Here is a 22,393-nt window from a genome sequence, read left to right on the forward strand (position 1 = left end):
TCCCTTTTTTTCCCCTTTCCTTCCAGTAGTAGCTGCTTTATTTTATTAAAAAAAGTGAATATTCACATGATAAAAATCCTTGTTCCTTTAAGCTTCTTTCAGCTTTTAACATTCTGAATGTTGTGGAGCCTCAAAAGCAGGTACCTTAAAAAGATTTGAGAAGCTCCTTGGAAATGCTCTTTGGGTTACACTAATGCATAACAGAATAAGAGTACATCCTTGTCAGGCAGAGCTGTGAAGACACGCAATATTAAATTGCTGAAGCCTGGCCATACAGTGAGGGCTGCCCAGCTATTACCCCATGCTCTCTAAGACAACAGACTGCACTATTTTTCTGTTTGAAAGACTCGCGCTTCTCCCTGATATACGATGTTCTACTGAGGTGCTGACTCTCTCCAGGCACCAGCAATGCTTCATCACCCACACATAATATTTTCACACAAGCTCCTTCAAAATTTTTCCCATGCAGTGCCCCCGGCTAAGGCAGAGGCTCTTCCATAGCACATTCAGTGAGGCACAGGCCTCCAAATCCTTCTTTTCCAGTCAGATCTCTTCAGGAGTCAAGCAACGATTATGCTGTAACCAGTGATATTCCTGGCGATCATTTTGTCTCTGTGTTATCTCATGCCATACATACAGGTTTGTCTGTATCCATCTACCGGCTTGTCTCCTACCTGGACTTTCAGACCCCTGAGGCAGAGCTTACTGCAGCACGGTGTCCCTGCATGGCATGCTGTTTCATGGGGTCTTCTATGAGGCTCCGCAATCAGAGCCTTCATCACCCTAATGACACAGTCAGTAACGGCCCACAAGGTTACCGTGCCCTCGCTGCGAGCTGAGGCTTCCTCCTCTGCTGCCATCCAGGAAACAATTCAAGTTTCACCACAAATAAGATGGTGCAAGACTCGCTTTTTTATCCAGGACTTTTCCATTTAGTATAGTCTCAGGACTGGAGTCGCAGATTATGTTTCTGGTGTAAAACTACTGAGTTAATCCCAAATGAAGAAGAGCCACCTCAGATACATCTACAGAAGTAGCACCACTCCATCACATCTAGATGCTAGAGCAAGGAGCACTGCTATGACTGGTGGAAATACTGAGCACTAAGAAATTAAGCTCTAACTAAAGGCAACAGATTAAAAACATTTGTTGCACCTGCTTTTTTCAGAATCTAGTGTTTGCCAAATATGATTTCCAAACTATTCGGTTTAGCAAATCCTCAGAGCTCATAGAAGGAACCCTCTACGCATTACTTAATAAAGCCAGACTGGTAAAGCACTTGCAAAATATCTTTATGAAAATCAACAGCTCTGTTGGGAGAGCAGCAAGTGGAATGCCTACCCTGCACCGCTGCACAGAGCAGCTGACATGACAACATACAGACAAACATGTCCTGAAAAATGGCACTATGCTCCCCCTTCCCTGAAAAGCATCAGCACGTCATAGGCAGACTTCTTTTATAAAAATAACCAAAAGGTGTCTATTAATTCTATTGTTGAAGTAGAAGGTTATCATCTAAGACAGCTGACCAGTGGTCCAAACATTAGCATCATCAACTTAAGGAGCTGTACTTCTATTTTAAACAAACTTTGGAATTCTACATATTTACTCTCTTAAATGGTACTCTGTGGAAATACAGTAGCATTTCAATTAGAAACAATGTTCACTTCCTCTTCCTGCCTAGGACTGAAAAATAGCCTGGGAGACACACTGGTGATGGGGTGAAACACCAACAAAACTTCCTATGGTTTAGCCTCAACTCTACTGAAACTTGTGTTTAACTACAAAGCTTCATCTCTAAAGATCACAGTCTTTAATGAGTATCTGTCAAGAGTGTCTTGAAGATAGAATGGCCTACTGCAAGAAATGCCAAAATAACTTAAAAAATGCTGAAAGGGTCACGCTAACAGTAGCGCTACAGTGTCATTGTTAACTGCGTAACTATGGAGTCTGGGTAATTTCTGCTGGTGAATCTTGTGCCTGCACCACTCTACCTGCTCTTCCATAGCAGCTGTAAATTAGCAATTAATGCCACAAGGAGAACAAGTTCAAACTTTGTTATTTGGCAGTGAGGTCCAGCTTCCATGAAATCCAGCACTTAATGTCTCAATAAACTGAAAAGTGCATAAAGTAATGAATCACTAGGTTATATTCAGATTCTGCAGATTCATTTTTCAGCCACAGAAAAACAAGACTTGCCAGGCTTAGAATAGCAGCACTGATCTAAAGGACAACAGCGCTGCAATTTTTTAAAAAAATGTATGTCATAAAAGAACAAGTTAAGTGATAAGAGAATGCATTTCAATTCTATGCTTCAATGAATATTAGTGACACAGTTGTTAGGAAGGTGGAGAAGATGAGCTGTCAAGTTTTGTGACTTAACTTACGTTTCAGACAGTTTCATTAAACACACCGATATTATTTTTTTTTATGGACACCTTTTCTATATTTGCTATTGGTCAGATGAAGGGACCATATGGCAGCACAGGACTGGATGGGGCACCCCTGAGGTCTCTTGCCTTTCTGTATATAAAAAGAACAAGAAGAGATCAGAAGGACCAGCTCTGTCTGGCTTAGCTCCACTCACTTCTCAATTTACTCCAGCATTGCTTATGACTTGCATAACTGACAAATAACATCTCACTTGCGTTAGGACTAAATGTTCCAAGAAAAATTGGGAAGTTGGCTTCAATCAAGTCTTGATGGGTTCCTGTCACTTACTGTCCTTCATTTGCATCAAGTAGCTCAAAATCTTGAACTGGGGAGCCTGAATATTAGGGCAGATGCACTGATCCAGGGCTGAATTTTAGTGAGGTACCATTGTAGGGAGTAGAAAATTGCCTTGGTGCTTAACAGCTTTTGAGATTTCCCTTTGCTAGGCAAAAGCCCTTAGTCAAGTCTGGAGATAAGGGACATGCATGCTTCTGTTGACAAAATTGATGTAAGGGAGACCTGGGTGCAGCCTTCCACAGTTGCACAAAAAGGCCTTAAGAGTTTTTTTCCCCCTCATCATAGCTACTGAGGCAAGCTGCAAAGAACATCCTGCTGCAGGCCTGCTTTACAAACACTGAAGATCTTAGAAGGATTATAAATAACGAAGACAGACTACTGCTACAAACTGTGCAGAATTAGAGAGGCAACGTCCAACAGATTATATCTGAATACAAAACACTACCAAGTAATCTGAACAGAAGGAATTTGAAAAAAAAAAAAACAACCCCCCAAAACCCCTGAATCACTGAGGCCAGTTCCCTCCTAATGCACATCACAAAACCTCTCCTGAATTTTCATCTTTTGTCTAGTCTGATCCTGTGCACTGACTCACCTGGACAAACAAGCATTCTAGAGCTTTCCAGATGTGTTCTTGGTTGCCACAGAAATGAACAAAAACATATGCTCAACCTGCAAGATGGCAACTCAAAGGGCTTACAATATTCATGCAATACTGTGACAGAGAAGGTAAAGCAACTCCGGGGTGCTGCTCAGCCCTGTTTCTACTGGATAAGGATGCACGATTTTGCTTTTGCAAACAACATACGTTAGATCACAACTAAATAGACCAGAACTTTTTAGTACAGAAGACACAAACAAGGATGGGTGCAACAAAGAGCTATTAAATCCAGGGTCAATAATAATAATAATAATAATAATAATAATAATAATCATCATCATCATCATCCACTCTCCCTTCTAATATAAAGACTACAGGGCATCAAATGATATTAACAATTAACAGGTATTTTTTCACAGACCACATAGTTAAGCTGGGAAACATTTTGCTCTGGGATATTATGCACACTAGAAGTTAAAGTTCAAAGAACTAGATTCTTCTTTCATCAGTTTGACTAAAACCACTATCTCTAGCTCAAAAACGCCAGAGGTACACATCAGTAGAAGCTTGAGAAGCAGGTATTTGGAGGAATCATCGCTATAAGCATGTCCTTACACACTTCCCTGGCATCCAGCACTGGATCCCAGAAAAGACAGTGGGATAGACTGACCTTCAGTTTGAATCTTTGCAGCTGTTTCTTAAGGCAGTAAAATACAGTGTGAATTGCAATGCATGCATTTCCAGAAGAGCAAGGAAATAGCATGAAGAATTTCAAGATGAGCTACAAAAGCAAGCCAGGAGCTAGAAAATAGGCCATACAACAGGGGCTTACCAAGCTCAAACTCTTCAGCCTGTTGAAGAGAATTTGCAGAAGCTTACATGGAAAAAGGAATCTCAGAGAGAGCAGAAAACAGGGTTTACAGTCTCAGAAAGAGCCAAATGGCTTGGATTAAAGTTGAGATTATACAGTTTCAAGCCCTGGAATTAAATATTAATTATTGGAATAAACTGACCAGTTAGTGCTGGACTCGCAGTTGCTTTGCACTTTTTTTGATTACACAGTATATAATTTCTTAAAGACATCCTTTAATCTAGCTTTCAGGAATATCTGTATGGCTGAAACAAGATGCGAGTGAGAGATGCTAGACATGGACCGTCTTACCACAGAGCCTACGATCAAATTGAAAGTGTATAAAGAACCAGGTACGTTGGCTGATATGTGTTTGAACAGATGCAGTCTGCTCTCCCTGGGTACTCCCTGAAAGGCCTGAAGCAAGCGAAGTCTTACTGGTTTGTCTGCACTAGAAAGTGGTATTAGAGACAGAATGTAACCACAAGGAAATGCATTAACTACACAACAGGAGCATAACCTTACTATGATTTAATAGTGGGCATAGCTTGCCTCATCAATGCAAAGCCATGGTCCATCAGACAGACAACTCCTCAGATTTCTGCTTTGATCAAATACAAGTCTCTAATAAGGACCAGTCTGAATAGTGGTTTGAATTAGGGGAAGAGGCTAGAGATAGGATTAACAAATCAGTTGTTTTACAGTGTTGCCACACACTGTTGAATTGCAGGTGCCAATCAGCCTGTAAGTCAATACGCTGCAAGTTTTTGAGATGTTCTAGGACGTGCTAGGATGAGAAGCTTTAGATAAACTGAGTTCTTAGCATCAAGCTAGGAACCAAGTCAACGACACCTGTCAAACTTCAAAAATTAAAATTCAGAATCCCGAGCAAGTCAGGAAACCAGCAAATCATCCTTTTGAGCCTGACACATTCCTCGTGACTCGTTGCAGGAAATAACCCCATCTGCTGTAAGCAAACACCAGGAGAAAGCATGTGACATTGAAAAAGGTGGCAGCCTGCAGAAAGAGACAGACATCACAACTCGCATTCTGCAAGGCCAAGGTTGCTGGGAAAATCAAATCCAGCTATCTGAAATACAGATAAAAGTAACAAAAAAGGTACAAGGAGAACCAAAAGACTTTCCCTCTGCCAACCACAACAAATGGCTCAGTAATACAAAATGTCAGTTGGCACTTGAAGCACAGTGGATGGCCAGACAGAAAGTGCATTTTTAAATCATTAACACACTGGGAACACACAGATGTGCAGTACAGCTACATCTGTGCACTGTAATTTCTACAGTAGTCACAACTTAATGAATCATCAATTGTGACAAGATCAATGAACCGAACTGAACAACAAACTAAAGCTAGTAAATCCATGCCCGGGGCAAGAACTAAGGGTTATTTTAGTATTTTTTTTAGCATGTCTATCATTTTTAGTGTCTAATTAGTAAAAACATGAATCCTTCAGAATCCTCCCCCCCCCCCCCCCCCCCCCCCTTTAGAAGTCCTATTGCAAAAGATAAAGATTTTATTAATGTTTGCCAAATTCAAGTCTAGGCACTACTCATCTGACCAGCAATTTCTTCCTCAGGACTATGAGCACAGGGCAGGCAGAAGTTACAGTATTAGCAGATGTGCTACATGCCAATCAGGTGGACTCTGATTAAGCCTACCACCTTTAGGCAAAACAACTGCTATCTTTTCCATGAGGCCACGATTCCTGTAGGCGAAGCGTCAGCTAAGGTTCTCTGCAATGCTACTTTTTGAAGTGACAAATTCATATCCAAATCAAGCACCCAAATAATTTAAAGAACACACACTGAGTTTCCCCCCAGCCTCAACCCATTCAACAGCTTTAATGCTAGGTTTGCTGATGACACATCTCCGTGCATAATCTAGCTAGGTTTCACACCAGTGATATTCTTACAGAAGAAAAAGCTGCCCTAATTAACCTCCTGGCAGGAGGCAGAAGACAACACCCAATCTTCTTACAGAGAACGGTCCACGCGAGCAAGGGCACTCCCTGCTGACCTCTTCGCTCTTCCAGGTGAACCATTTTGATCTCTACCATATGTAGACTTTCAGCGGATCGGTACTTGCCAGGGGTTCAGCTGGGCTCTTGTGTCCCTTCCAGACAGGCTTCAAGAGACAGCAAGCTCTCTGCTTTGCCTGGCTTGTTCGTCACACGTTAGGCACGGAGCTCCATATGGAAGGCACTGCCTTGAATTGTAGCACTGCTGGCATGCACTACTCTTCCCTGCTGGGACTCAAAGTGAAGGAGATGCAGGCTCACTTTAAAAGGCTCATTCTGTTCCTCCTCCTGACCTTCTTTGTCTGCCCTTCTTTATGCCGGATATCCTGTCATCTTGAACTATTCATTCCCCAATTCATTACCTTCCCCTGCAACAGCTTTTGTTAATACCACCCCGTGTGCAGTTTATGCATTTTTCATCAATATGTTTATAATTTCTGTTCTCTCTCCAAGGACTTTCTCCTCACTGGGACCAACTGTGGCACTGTTTAAAACAAAGAGATATAGAAAAATAAATTCCAGTATTGCCTTGCTTGTAAACAAAGCACCTTTGGAGCTGTAGTACCAAAAAGCAAGACTTTGGGTTTTTAAGGTCTCCAACAGGTTAATGTTGCCAGTGCCTTTCCAGTGGTCTCAAAGTAGCTAAAAGGTCATAATGCCAGCTCTGTTGTGTGTAGCGCTTTGTGTAGCTAGTTTTATTTAAAGCATTCTGCATCCTGTGCTGACAGGCACTCTTACTGCAGGGAAATTCCCCCCAGTCCCCGCTTGGAACAGCAACACCACAGTGAACTTTCATACACTATAGCTGGATAAAGTTATAGCTCTGATTACTATTTAGACTTCTCCACTCAACACATACACCAAGAACTTGGAAAGGTTTCATCCAGGCTGGACCCTTGTGATAAAAGGATTGAAGGAACAGAGCACAGGATTAGCACGACTGATGAATACATTGCAGTGTTTTCCCATGGCATCATCCAACCTGCCTCATCAAGGCGCTAGATGATCTTGAAAAGACAGATCTTACTATACCTCACACCCACTGGCTTTCCTTAGGATAAAGGATTTGAAAGAGCTATTCTGGAGCTCTGGGCAGAAAGAATATGAGCAGGTGAGAGTGCCAGAAAGAGTCACTACTTTATTATCCAACCAAAATATCCACAAGAATAAACAGCTGTTAGAATACTCTACAGGGTAGGTGTTGTTTTACTGCTACAAGATTAATACTTTTATAAAGATTCTCTGGGCTTCTAAGATCGCAAGTGGAATGCATGTATTTTAGATCATCTTTATACAAAACATATTTTAGTCACTAACAGATCAAATAACAAATTAACAATGAACAGTCACAATAATTACTTCCTTGCATCAAAAATTAGGGCCAATTATTCCTTTTGCCCTGGATTTTAATAAGCATCACAAATGTAGAGCCTTCCTGACACCAGACTGTATAAAAACAATACAAGATCAACAAGAGGACAACTTGTTGTAAGGACAACTAGATGTGGGACTTGTGAATAAGCATGATGCACAGAAACCAACTATCAGAATGATCAATGTTACAGGTCGTTAATGCAAAGCCAGCTTTGTTTTGTATAGTCAACATCTCAGACCAAGATCAAAAGGTGGCCCATCAGTAGCAATTATATGCTATTCCTTTTTCTGCAGGAGCAGAGGTTAAAGTATTTGTGAAATGTTCTCTTCCACAGATAAGGTAAGTGACACATGAAGTATGCTATTCCCTATATAGACATCCTCTCTTCTGAACAGCTGTTGTTGCTACATGCATGTTATTAGCATGTGTTGATATTCCAGTTTCATGTTTTTCTAGCTTTCATTTTAAAATAGTGATTTCTCCACGAATGATTTAACTGGGGCTGTGATTTTTTTTTAATTTTTTTTTTTTTAAGGGAGAGGAAGAAGATAAGGCACAGAATGTAAGCCCAAGATGACTGTATAGAAACTTTCTTGCATGCAGAGATTTATGCTTTCGTAGCTGTAAGCACTGCATTCCCTACGGTCATGGTTATCACATTCTGTTCTCTCCATGCTCCATTTTCCATTTAAGAACTTACTTTCCAGTTCTATTAAGTGGATATATTCTCCCACTTCTGCAGAAGAAGTTACAGAAGATCACTGTGGTGCTATGTCTTCTTAAGTGCCTGTGTAAGTCATGGCATACCAGTAAATGACAACAGGTCACTAAGCTTGGAGCAAAAAGTCTCTCGGTTATGAGCAGATACAGAAGATAATTTTGCCAAAGTAGTTAACGACTCAGAAAGGCTTTTCAGGACATCTTGCTCTTGCCTTTCCCTTTTTCCTTGGAACCAAAGCAGATAATCCATATGTATATCAAGCAGTGTTTCCCATTAATTTCCAATAGTTCAAACAATGAGCTACTAACTCTTTCAGAAGGCTACTCCACAACCTAACAGACTTCAAAGACTCTACAAATACATACCAGCAACTAACTTTATTAGTCAGCAGGAGATACCAGCAGGACTGACATACAAGCTACAGAGAGCACATCTGTCAATAACAGGTTGCTACAGACACTCTCAGAACAAGGTATATTGAAAGAAATCCAGCAATAAGAAGGGTCTTTTGAAACACCTGATAATAAAGACCTATTATTTTAACTTCTGATGGTCACCAGTAGATGTTAAATCTGACATAAAATGTGATTTTTGACAAAGTTTACAGTTACAGTTCCTGAAATTATCTAAAGGAACTATCTTTTTGTCTACCTGTTCCAGGTGAACTAAATACACTTCCATTAAAGTGCCTTTTACAATAAGAAACTGAATAAGTTATAATTGTGAATTTTCATGTCGCCCCCCCCCCCCCTTCTCGGAAAGACTTCTAGATCCATGTATACACAATTCATTAACAAAAGTATTTTATTCTGGCTGCCAGTCCTCCAAATTCAGTTTATTATCTAAGAATCACCAGGTCCAGCGTCAGCCTGTTATTACCACATAAACATTTTGAGAGCCAAATCAGGGCTCACTGACACCGAATCAGATCCACTCTCTTGTTCACTATTTTTTGTATTAGTAGTGCAACAATGGTCTCTATCAACAAGTTCCTCAAATATAGTTTTTAAATGACTGGATGCATTAACAACCTCTGCACAAAAGGTGGGTATTAAATTGACAGTGTTGCAGAGATGCTGTAAATAAAGAGGACAGTCAAAAAAAAAAAAGGCAAGAAGAGCCAAATCACCTTAAGTGACAGGGATAATAGGAACAAACATAAGAAATAATAAGAATTTTTGCTATAAGCCTGGCACATATTGCTCTTAAACAAAAGGAGACAAGACCAATGCAGGTGCATTAGAGAAACACAGAGATGCTATGCTAGTTAGTGACCAACTCATTGAAAAAAGCAACTAGGACCCTAGCATACATCTGATGGTGTATCTCCAAAATCCATGGATCCATGAGTGCTTTTGAAAAGACACTTGCAAGGCTCCTTGTGTGCACATCTTCAGTTGGGTGTGTTCAAAAAAAAGTACCTGAAATCAAACAGGAACAGGTGCAGTATTGGACCACTAAGAACAGAAAAATCAAAAAGAAGATTGGGAGATCATCTATGAAACGATGTGGGGATTTTACTGCAAGAGGAGTCTTGGCCACTTTCTGGTGCAGATTAGGACATTGGCTAGCACACATCTCAACCTAAATGCCCTCATTTTCCCAACAAATCTATTTACTTCAAGATTTACAGTCTGTTACCTTACACCTATGTTATTCCTGCCTTTTCTTCCTCCATCGTATCTAGTTCAAAAAGCTTATAGGACACACATCTCCTTCTTGGCAGCCTTCACTTTGTTGCTCCACTCTCCTGCCCTTTCTAGGCTACCACTGTTTTTAGCCTAGGCCTGAGCCAAGTTTCTGCCCTGGTTTACTGCCTACCGACACCACCAAAATCCCAGCTCTAAGCTTTCAGATGTCGTTGTGGCCACAGGGGTCAGGGCACATGGGAATGCCAGCCTTTCTGCAGTGATGTGAAAGGTAGTGCTGGTAGTTGCTGCCTCCCACCTGGGACCAATGATCTGTTCCAACAGAGAGTTAAAACAGATTAGTTTACACCACAGATGATTTAATCTAACCTGTCTGATTTCAAACTGGAACAGAGATGCAGCGGCAGTCATCTGGCCATCCCTGGTCTCAGCTGGGAGATGACAACCCACAGGGATGTCTCCCCAACAAGACAGAAACCTGCCTGTGTGAGTGCATCTCTGCCAGAGAGTTAAACTAATCTGTTTGTGCCTCATTTACCTATTGGAATAGGCTGAACGTTTTGATAGAAGAGCAGCAGTAAGAGAATAGCGTGACAAACTTTCCATGACAGTCTCCCAGGAAGCTATAAGATAGCATAGAGTGAAAAGCAACCTGTCTCTACACCCTGAGCCCAGGAAAAGAGAAAATAATGCCCAGGGCTCAATTATCAATTTTCCTAACAGACGGAAATTACCAGTAGGTTGCCACAAGGCTCTGAATGAGCATCCACATTTCTGAATATCTTCACAAGGGATTTGAGAAATGGAGCAAGTTGAAAGGAGACAACTATTATTGGCAACAAAATTTAGCTGAACATGATTTCCAGTACCAAAGTCAGTGCTTATAAACTGCTGAATAAACTTAGAATAAATCAATTGTGTGAAACAAGGAACTCTTAGAAGTCTTTTTACAGGATATAACTGCACACTTACTACTACAACTGCACACTTAGAACTTCAAGCTATCCAGTACTTGGCAGTACACACCCTGCGTTAGAGCTCTTGTAGAATTCTGTAGAATATACTTCCTTCTTGTTTGTTTGACGCTTAAAGCTCACTTGTTTTTATCTGGGAAGTCCTTCCTGAATTGCAGGTGCTGCTTTTAGGTATTGCAAGATCATTGACACCATTAGCTTGCTGATAAGAATGTGACAACATCCCATCCTATTACAGATGTAATCTCATAGGACCTCATTTGAGAGGCAATATGCAGAAACAGCCACTTGCTGTAAAAGAAAAACGTTCTCAAGATTAAGAGGTCAGTACCTTTTCAGACACAAGGTTTTATGGGAGTGCACAGCTCCAAAGGGTTCAGCTTGGCATTAACTATGTGATATTTCATATAAAACTTTTCAAAGGTTGTATTTCTTGCTTCATAAACTTGCGGAATGAACCTGGATGTTAACCTTAGTGCATGGCAGTCTTCTGATGGAACTTGCTGTCATGGATACATTATATGGTTATGTGCCATTAGTTAATCATTTAGAGATAAGAAATGGAAATTATGGCATTTGGGTCTGATATGTTCTAAAGATCTGATGACTCTCCTGTTTGGAAGAGAGACCAACAAAACTTAAAACTTTTCTTCAACTGAGAAAATCACCTCTTTGTCTCTCATTCACAGCCAAGGAAGTCTTTCTTGTTAAATAGTATAAAAAATAAACTAAAAGTGTAAAACTAATGTTCTTCTTGAATCCAAAATAAATAAAATTAAGAGAACCACGAGTTTCACACTTGGGTTGAGATGATCGGTGCTCTACAGATACCGGAAATTAAATAGCTGGAGCAGTTCTTCAGATACTGTGGCAGCCTAAGTATTGACAGCATGGGACATAATGGTGATACAAGTAAAACAGACCAAGAAAATTGACAGAGACTAATTTAAACAGATTGCCAATTCTGCTCAATCTTCTGTGTGCTATGGGACGAAGATACCATCCCTTTCCCCTTGAACTTTTAGGATTCTTCTAGCCACTGTTCAGTACCTGAGAAATTACTAGTGTTCTTAGCAGCATGACAGGGGTCCTAAATTGACTTATCAGACCAATACGAGGTGACCTGCTGTCAAGCAGCACAATACAGTCTTTCCTTGTGAACACTGTTTATACCTTAATAGCATAAGTCCATGTGAGCTGGGATTTACATTCTTCTAGGTGACAACCTAAACTTCTCAATGAGGCCACCATGAATAATTGGCTTAATGTTTCCCTTTTTAACAAGCATGGGACACGCCACTATCTAACCCAAAGCAAACACACTCAGGCTTCTTCATTTCTCTGTGCATCACTGTATTTTAGGACATCTTCCTATGCAGTGAAGCACGTGGAAGCTCACTGTGCTGCAGCTCTTGGAAATACATTAGTTACAGAGGTCCATTAACTGCCTGCCTCATACAGAAAGAAAGTACTATTTGGATTGCTTGTGTAGAGAGCAAAGAATAGGAGTAGGACCTCTGCCATCACAGCAGTCTTTCCTCCCAGGGAGAGACCAAAGGAAGTTGGAACAGTTAATGAACATGAAACATGTAGAGGAAAGACCTGTCCCCGCCTGACCAGAGACATGAAGAGACTACTACCAGTCCCAGGAGCAGCAGGGTACGGGGAGCCTTAATTCATTTACACAGTCAAAATGAGTGCATCCAAATGGATTAAATTTCCCTTCTATAATTGTTTCCATTTTATAACACACCTCTAGAAGTTCTTCTTGGCAAAAAGATGCAAAACCAATGAAGACAAACATGAGCCAAAGTACAATGATCCAACTGATCCTTTTGTAACTAACCAAACATAAACAAGGATTAAACATAGCTAACTTCTGTTTACTATTCCAATGACAAAATCACTTTTAGAAGAGTGTTTACAAAAAGGGCATATTGTTTCAGGCCTTCTGAGATCTAGCTCTCCACAGAAATCATTTGTAACGTCAAATGTTTATCATTTAGAGCATTTCAAACAGGGTAACCCCAGGAACTGGAATGCAGCTGGCAGATGGTGAAAGAAATTAAGCTCATGACATGGTTCAGTAAACAGCAAATTACGATAAGGTAGAGGTGCTTCCCACCCCGGGGACAACTGCTGCACTTGGGAACTTTCTAGGGGTCCACTGAAACAGACCAAACTTCCCTGACTTCTGTCAGTACCAAGCCTTTCAGTAAAACTTAACTTGCCAGGTTACCTTGAGACTGAAACCCAGTGTGCAAGCAACCCTTTCCCAGCTCTTCCATCTGTCCTCTTTACCAGGAGCTGCTTTCCTGCAGAGCCTCGCAGCACTCTCCAGGCTGATAACTACATGCCACATGATTAGGAGTCTGGGATAGGGGCATAGGGGATTTGCATAGATCTGTGCTGGAAATGGAAATTGGACATGGTATTTTCATTTTCATTTAACCTACTTAAAAACAAAGGGAGATGGAACTCCAAATACATTCGGTGTCATTTGGATATGACTGTATGCTCTAGGTTACAGGGGAGTGAAAAAAGACTGCTTGCAGGGCATTAAAGGACCAGTTACAATTAAATAGTTTCCCAATTCTAGAAATCAAAACCTGTAACTGAATCTGACAATATACTTTGTATTTGAGCTCCTTCCTTTCCCAAAGAATCATACTCCTCCCTGCCCCTTGAAGACTTTTTTTTTTTTTTTTTGCACTGCTTTTCCCTATCTTCCTGTTGGGTGGAGACTGCTGGAAACCACAGACTAAATGTATACTTCGGTGTACAGGCAACTACAGACAAACACTGTTACCGTCACCTTCCTTAATACAGCCAGAATGCTGAACATACAAGCAGTCTTGTGGAATCACACCACATAGACACTCCTGCAATCAGCCTGCTGCCACGTTCTTCCACGCTGGCATCCTTCCTACTCACATTTCATATAATCTCCCTATTTAAAAAGCCCTGTAATTCTCCACATTACCACTGAATAATATATTTATTAATTTGTTAGTGCCACTAACTGTCCCCGAGGCTTTTCTTGGGAATGTGTGTCAGCTTATTGATTCTAGCCCTCCCCTCCGTGTACTGCTTTCCTCCTCTGCCAGGCAGGCAAGAACGTACTTCTGTGCCGCTTCAGGTCATAATTGGAAAAAAGATAGAAACGTTCAATATGACTCATACATAATTCAGCTTATCAGCTACCCAGGAGAAATGAGAAGAGAAGGTATATGCACGTCTATTTCTCCTACTATCAACAGGAGAAATAATTTCCAGTTACACTAAGTATGCGTAGTTTGGTCACAACAGGATTTGCAGTTAGAAGGGAAAAATGAGAGACATGGGAGCAGAGAATGAAAGGGTAGTAGGGAACCGAACTGTTAGAAGAGATTCACTTATGTGAGAATTCCCGATTCCTCCAGGAGACTGGACTCATGCTTCTCACTTAATATTCAGAATGGAATAACTTGGCAATTAGAAAGGATTATCTGCCTCTTTATCTGTAGAACATTGCAGAAATCTAAATAAAATAAAGCTCCAAATTAGTTAGCTACAAAGACATCTAATAACAGCCTGCTAAACCCTGACTGTGACTTCTGGATTTAATGTTAAGGCCTATGTTCTAAAGACCAAATTGTGAAGAAGCACTAAAACTTAGTGTTATAAAGGATTTTTAATGTAAAAATCAATATGTGCTGTGTATTTAGCAGCATGTAACCATGAGGATGTCTGTGATAGAGCTTTGTCATGCACCAGGGACCACTGCATTAGTCAAATTCTTGAAAGGAAGTGCAGAATGTCTGCATCATTCAAACTACCACCTGAGAGCAATTACAGAAATTATTTTAACCCCAGAAGCAGAGGGAAAATCCAATCCTAGTTGACAGTCCTGAGGGTATCAAGGGTACTACGTGAAATGTGTCATTTTCAAATACCTCTACAAAATTCTTGTTAGGAAAGTGATGGCATAACAGAGAGGTGGGCCACTTACCACTATTTTTTGGAGGCCAGTGAGACTAAACACAACCACAACGAGGGCACTGAGTTGTAATATCGACTTTGCCAACATGTAAGCAAACAAAGGAATATTAATAATAAAAACAATTCACACCCTCAAAATGCAGAAACGGCATAATCTAAGGCAAACAACACAGAACAGTAAGATAGCATGACTGAAAAAGATACAGACCTGTCCATAGAAGGTTTCAGAAAAGAGAAATATAATCATAACAGAACCCATCTTCTTTATAAATTCAGCCAACATAAGAGGCACATATAGCTCTTCATCCTCTGTAATCAAACTCACAACTCTATATGCATGGGCACATACAAACTGTTACACAGCAAATGGTTCTTATTTTTGCCCATTACAAGAGTGCCCAGCAAGGGGTTGATACTCTTCAGTTAGAGAGGAAAACACAGCCCCCCAGCCTGCAGATCGTTTTTGACCTTATGGGATCATGTTAAACTATCATTACTCCCAACTAAAGCAAGTTTCCAAACAGAAAAGCAGGCTCTGTGCCTGACTGGTAGTGACTTTTTTCTTCTGTGGCTCTTAAATTGTGTGCACGCATGTCTTTTCCTGTCTCTGGTGTTTCCTAACATTCTGTATTTATGTGGTGGTCTGCAAGTTTTACCTCATCAGGAAATCAGCAGGAGCACCATGGAGCTGAGAAATACTGTTGTGCTCCTTTATGCAGCGCATGTCTCTGTGGGCCTTTGAACACTTAACACAGAGCAAATAAATTATTAGCGTGTGTGTGCATGTGCATACATATCTAAGATACATAAAGGCAACTGCAACCAAAGGAAACAGGAATGTGCTTCGAACAGTTGGGTATTCAAGTTTCTAGTATCACAAAAATCCAGTTGCAGGAACCGTTTAAATACAGATCTGCACATAAACTGCCCAAAGACCTCCACTGAGCTTTATGCGCTCACGTACATGGCTGCAAAGGCAAGAAGTAACAAAAAAGATCTGCTTTCTTTCCCCAATAATTTTCAAGTCTATAGCACCTGTTACCCTATTCTTAATAATATTACTACTGAGGAGCAAGCTGATCCTTTAAGATGCCCCACCTCCAGAAACAAGATACACAATCACCTCAAGTATTGAATGATTTCTATGATTCCCATCACCACAGTGTCTGAACACATTACAGTTGTTTAATGTATTCTTTGTCACAGAGCAGAGAGGAAAATATGATTACCTCTACACTATAAATGGGGATGGGAGAACAAGGGACAATAGGTAACTTGTCATGTATGGCTGGCACACTCACCGCTGGGATAACCAGTCTCCGCTGGTTCAAAATCATACAATAATAAACTCTTTCCAGTCTAGTTTTTTCATTACTCAAAAGTTTCTACATCAGTCCATATACACCAAGCAATTTGCCTAAGCCTTTTCCTGCTTGTCTTAGTAAACCAAGTGAAAAAAAAACCCCCCAAAAACTATTCAGCCAAATGCCCCAGATTTGCAACATCTCAGTACCTTTATCCTATATAAAAACAAATACTACAACACATTGATGTGCTGAAAAAAACCACATTTCCTTAAAAGCAGACAATAATTCTGATAATCTAATATAAAAAAAATCATCAGCTGATGACAAGCCTTACACTGTTCTTCCATAAAACATTCTATTTAGAAGAAACAACATAGCAAGCAAAATAAAACCTGCTCATATAGCAGGCAAGGATCAAAATCTATTCTTTAACAGGAGAAACAGAATAACAAGTTGTGACTACAGTGAAAAGTAGACCCAGCTAAATTCCACATCAAACTCAAAATCTGAAGAGTAACCTGAAAAATCTATTCAATAACTGTGCCAATTTAATCCAGAAGGTGCACCAACATGGATTAAGTTTCTGACTCTCAGATACAATTCTTAGATACCCTGAAGATGGGTATTATATCAAAGCAGACAGATGAGAAAAGTATAGAAATGTCTCTTTAGCTAGCCCTCCAAATTAGAAATGACACACCTCAGATAATACAACTAAAACTTTCTTTAAAGTTCAGAATCTGCAATCTTTTCATGATTGTCTGAAAAATATTAGCTTCTATCACTTAGAGTAAATTATAGCAAATGATACAGGATGAACACAGCTTTTTCAAACCAAGCTAGAATATCATCATGTCATCTAAAACTACCACACCAACACGTAGCTACCAAAGCCATGTCTTCTGCCACCTATGGCATGAAAAAACTTCCCACTTACCTTCTAACACTGTTAATTTGGCACTCGTGTTTATCTCCCCAACACTATTGGTTGCTGTGCACTCATAGATAGCTTCATCTCGATGAACACGCAGGGGCTGTATCCGCAGAACTGATCCTGATCCATCATCAAACTCAATAACCTTTAACAATGAAAAGAAAGCACTTCTTTATTGGTATCTTCTGCAACAAAAACTGAAAGTCAAAACAATCCAGGGGTTAAAAAACAAAAACCAAACCAAAACAAGCCCTGTAAGCTGTAAAATACCACGCAATTACTCAAGTGTTTCAAGTCCAGAATGCAAAAATTTCAGAGTCAAGAACATATTTGTCCTCTGAGGAGGCCAGAACAAATGAAGATCCAATGAGGTTCTTTATGAATCAATTAAGGCTGACAAATTATCAACCTGGTAATAAAGATGTGGATCTGATGATTTAAAACATCTGAGCCATATTTGCACTAATGGTTTTACTAATCACACTGATAGCAATTTAGTGCCAACTTTCACCTTGATGGAAGAACAGAATGATATACTCCTGTGGGATTACCAGGAAAATAGGAACAAAACTAGAATAAAACCTTGAGCACCTACAGCGCATGCTAACTCCAGCAGAAAGTGAGGGCTTTTAATGTCCTTCAGCATTGGGTACTTTGCAACTCTGGCATAATCAACAATGATGTAATTATGATTCTTTCCCCAGCATAATAAATTAAGTCCTTAATAAATCATTGCCTTTCCATCCATCCTGCTAAGCTGTAACATGCATTACTCTAACTTCCACATGGAAGAAAAAGGTATTTGTTAGTTTGCAGCTGGATCACTTTACGCTACTCCCTAATGGCAAGACTGTGAAGGCACAGCCTCCGGCCACAGTTAATGCCAAACTCATCCTTCTCCTATTACAAAGCACAGCAAAAGTTGGAAATATTAACTGAACTGCAGATGGTGACAGCATGAGGGAAAGGCACAAGTCCCCTCCTGTCACTTGGGAACTGCAGGGGAAGATGAAGAGACTAATCTATACTTTGTTTTCAGACACATGTACGTCAGCCTAGGACCTGCACTACCCCCATGCAAAACTTTTACCCTATTTTCAAGAGCCCTGTTTAGGAGTGCTTCTCACAGCAGAAAGACCAAATGAGTGGAAAACAGGAAGGAGAAAAATAATGCGCACCATGAGACTCTGCAGTGACAGAAGAAATAGAAAGAAATCAAAAGGTAACCAAGACCCCTGAAAATCTGTTATTCTTCATGCTGGAAGTAATAGCCCTTCTGTTCTAAGTAATAGAAACAGCTTGTAAAAAACTCTAATTTGGGGTCAAGTAGCAGCAGACAGGACAGAGAAATATGAACATCACCATAGTACATTTTAAGGAATTAAAACATTTTTTTCTAAATACCCGATTTTAAATTAAATATGAAACTGTGACAAAATGCTAAACTTTCTATAACCTTTACACAGAATAGGGCTACTGCCAAATTTTAAAACAAGACAAAGTCAGATGCAGAGACTAATTCACTTCAGTGATAAAGACTAAAAAGCTAAGAGATGAAACAGCAGAAATGCTCTTTTGCCCTTACTAACCTTTGAATAAACACTGTGTGAGAGGAAGGGAGCTACAACTACCAAGGACCTGACAGATAGTGAGACCAGAAATGCTGTTCATTTGCTAAAGATAGATACCTCTTTTGTGTAATAACTCAGCATGTGTACATCAGGTTTGTTTATTAATTTTTTTCATTTAATTTGAATTGCAATTTTCCTCCATATAAACTAGCTTAGTAATGAGGTAAAATTAACAGTTACCTAGCAAAGAAAAAAAGATATTATTCACTATCTCCTAACACAATAAAAATGCCTCAACTATGTATCAAAGCTGATGTGAATAAAGGTATGAAATTGCTGGTATAAATGCATACAATATGGCATAGCCCTCTGGTCAGCCACAGTAAGTATCGAATTCACCATAAAGGTTACATCTACTTACAAATTAGAGTGTTTAAATGGTTACTATACAACAAAACTTAACCTTTATTAGGGAAAAATAACAATGTAAAATGAGATTAAAATTGATTACTTTAATGAAGGTTTTCTGCTCACATACAAAATCATGATTAAAATTGGTGACTTGAATCAATCCATTTTGGGCAGCAAAGTCATCTTGTGCTCCAGCCAGAAAAGCAAGAACATCAAAGACAGGGTATTAGAGGAAAGGCAGCAGAATGGTAGAGGGGTCACATTTCCAAGGGCGGTTTTAGAGAAAAGAGCCCAACTCCAAAAAAAAGGAAAGTGGAGAAAAAGGTGGAGAAAGTCAGTGAAAATGTATTTGCTATTTAAAATACGAACCAGATTGGACCCTTCTTCAAAAGCATTTCTGATACCTGCTCTTCCCCCTTCCTTTCTCTCATGACTTTAGTTCACAGGGAAGTCAATTCACCCTTCAGGATGACTCCACCATTCCTCTTCCAAGCGCATCTGTAGCAGGGATGGCAGTAGCCATCCCTTCAAAAGCCTTCCAATAGTGTTTTGGCATCACGCTTTTGAATTTCAATAGGGATAGCCGGCCAAGGAGGTGCCTTATAAATTTTCACAATGAAAACAGAAAATTACTGCTAGATCCAACTCTTATTTGCCATCCAATTCAGCATAAGCCCCAGTCTCCCATCTGAAGAAGGATGTCCTATGTGTGTGCTTCCAGCATCATGCTCAAAGGACAACGCCTGCTCTACAGATTGGATTGCTGCAGGGAAGGAAATTTACTTTACTCTAAAGCTCTAGACTCTGTATTGTAGTGATGCAGAGATGCCGGGTTGCAATGATGATTATTCTGTAATTAAGACCTGCAAGCATTAGATTGATTACCGAATTTTTGGGTTTTGTAATTACCTCAAACCGCTGAGAACTGACTTTCTTCCCCTTCTTCATCCACGTGATACGAGGTTTGGGCTCTCCTGTTGCCTGACACACAAAAGAGGCCACTCCTCCAGAAATCCCAATCTGATCTTCAGGAGCTTTCATAAATGTTGGTTTGCCTGGAAAAATAACCATATCACCCCCATGAGGACACAACATCAGATAAGCAAGGAATGTGTCATGTTAATCTAAATTATAAGATAATTGGTGCTCCTGCTACAAATCCAGGTTGAATGGCCTCAGCCACACAAATTCAGTGCAGACTGCAACATGACAAGCAGAGTATCTGCTTGAGTACCTTTTTTTCCTGAAATGAATAAAGTCCATCTGGCTTCCCTGTAAATGAGGGCAATAGAGGGCTACCCCCAGTCCCCTGGGCATTCATTCAGGTATATGACAATTTAGAACCGCTTTTACGGTTTATTTTTTTAATAAATGGATTTTTGCAGGTTTATCACACGGTCATAGTACTAGAAATTACAGAACAGCTGACACACCAAACGTACAAAATGTACCATACGTTGACATTAGTTTTCCTGAAAGCTGTTAAGACATTCATAAAAATTAACAGATACAGTTTTAAGTATGCAAATAACAACCCTTAATTTCATTTTAGATGTTGATTGACATAAAAATCCTACAGTCTATAAGTATCTGGAAACTTGCACAGGCTGGCCTATGCTTGGTAAGAAGCTAATCACTGAAAGTTAAAGTCAGCTAAGAAACCAAAGTGACATTCAGGCCTGAAAGACTCAGCAAAAATAAAAATAATAAAAAAAAATCATGTAACATTTTAATAATCAATAAAAGAAGTTTCATGAAAATACAGTTGCGTCTTCTGGATTTACACGACAGACTTGGATGGATAAAACTAGACATTCAGGTTGAACATTTGTATTTTTTTCACCCTCACTATCCAACAGAATTTTGCAATATGTGATCCAAGGATAATTTTGAAACACTGCTTTGTCCAAGTGAGAAGCATTTGATGATCTCATATCCCTATAAAGCACTAAAACATTTAATGCCACAGAGGGAGTTAACAGAGTCCACCCACGATGTCGTTCAGTGCACAGGTCACAATAAGGCCATGTTTCAAATACAATTCTGATCGACCACCTTGAAGATGAACCTGACCTATAAATGGGGCAGAGACAGCTGCTGGGATGTAGAAAGGAGAAGAGTGAGAGGAGAAACATCTGTTCAACCCTAAGACACCAAACCAACATCCCCAGTGGAGCTGGCAGTGGTTCCACATCTTCACATTCTGGACATGTCCACAAGTATGTCCTTGAGGGAGAGGGTGGCGACATCCGTAAGCCCAGGTGGTTTAAACGCTAAGCTTTTGATGAACTGAGGGCTGAGTTTCCCTGATCTAGGAGGGATACAGATTCAGCGACCCCAAAAGAAGACAGTCTTTAAATGCATTTTCCTAACATATAAGAGACTAAAAGATGAATCTTGAAGGTCTTTTCCAACCTAAATGATTCTATGATTCTAAAATGCTAAGGGTACAGTTGCAAGTTACAGCTGAGCCAGTCCGCCAGCCTGCAGCTACTGAAGGGGGCAGGGGGCCTTGCTCTGCTCCTTGTGCCCCTCGCCTCCCCTCTCTGCCTCCAGACACTGGCGCCCGAACCCCTACAAGCAGCTCCAGGGTCACCAGAGCCTCTGTGGAGCATATTTGGGCTCCTAATCTGGCAGAAAGCCATTTTTTTTAATTCTTTCCCAAGCAGTGTAGGGAGCACAGCGGCTCAGGGCAGGATCAGACACAGCCTGGGGGGGCACTGGAAGATGGCGCCTCTCCCTCAGCAGCTCCAAGCTGGCATCTGCCACCTGAAGCTGTGGAGTGCAACTCTGCCCTTGAACAGCAGCCTCTGAAGACTTTGCTAAAACTGCAGTACCTCTTTAATCTCAGTGTCGCCTTCTGGTTTAGCCCACGCTAACTGCTTATGCAGACCTCCACCACCCCAACAGCGTGGCATGGCGTGACTCAACACACGCGGCAGCTCAACCAAGTGACATGCTGCAACTGCTGCTTTTGACAAAGCGCAGAGGCCAGGCTCTGCCCTACTTCAACATGTGTGGACCGGACCGGACCAGACCAGGGAGACTGCCGAGGGCCCAGGATGCTTCTTGCTTCACACGCGCACACCACCGCTGTCCGTATGGGGCGTTGGGGTGAGCTGCAGGAGGGTCTCTGTGAGGAGAGGTCAGGGCTGCCCTGTGCTCGACGCAGCCAGTCCCACAACAGCCCCACAGCAGGGCACAGCCGAGCTCATCATGGCAGTGCCTCTGTGGTAACAGGTTCAAGAAGG

General features: G+C 40.7%; 1 protein-coding gene across 13 annotated transcripts in view; it reads right to left on the reverse strand.

Moving 5' to 3' along the window:
- PTPRF (protein tyrosine phosphatase receptor type F) overlaps positions 1 to 22,393 on the reverse strand; it is a 392,972-nt gene that overhangs the window by 180,917 nt on the left and 189,662 nt on the right. For all 13 annotated transcript variants that reach the window (XM_069788950.1, XM_069788945.1, XM_069788949.1 and 10 more), the window contains exons 4-5: positions 20,052 to 20,197; positions 17,164 to 17,305 (exon numbers count right to left, since the gene is read on the reverse strand). In XM_069788950.1, coding sequence (XP_069645051.1) covers positions 17,164 to 17,305; positions 20,052 to 20,197 — 288 coding nt within the window. The remainder of the gene's footprint in view (positions 1 to 17,163; positions 17,306 to 20,051; positions 20,198 to 22,393) is intronic.

This window comes from Haliaeetus albicilla, chromosome 8 (genome assembly GCF_947461875.1).
Source record: "Haliaeetus albicilla chromosome 8, bHalAlb1.1, whole genome shotgun sequence".
NCBI classification, from domain to species: Eukaryota; Metazoa; Chordata; class Aves; order Accipitriformes; family Accipitridae; genus Haliaeetus; species Haliaeetus albicilla.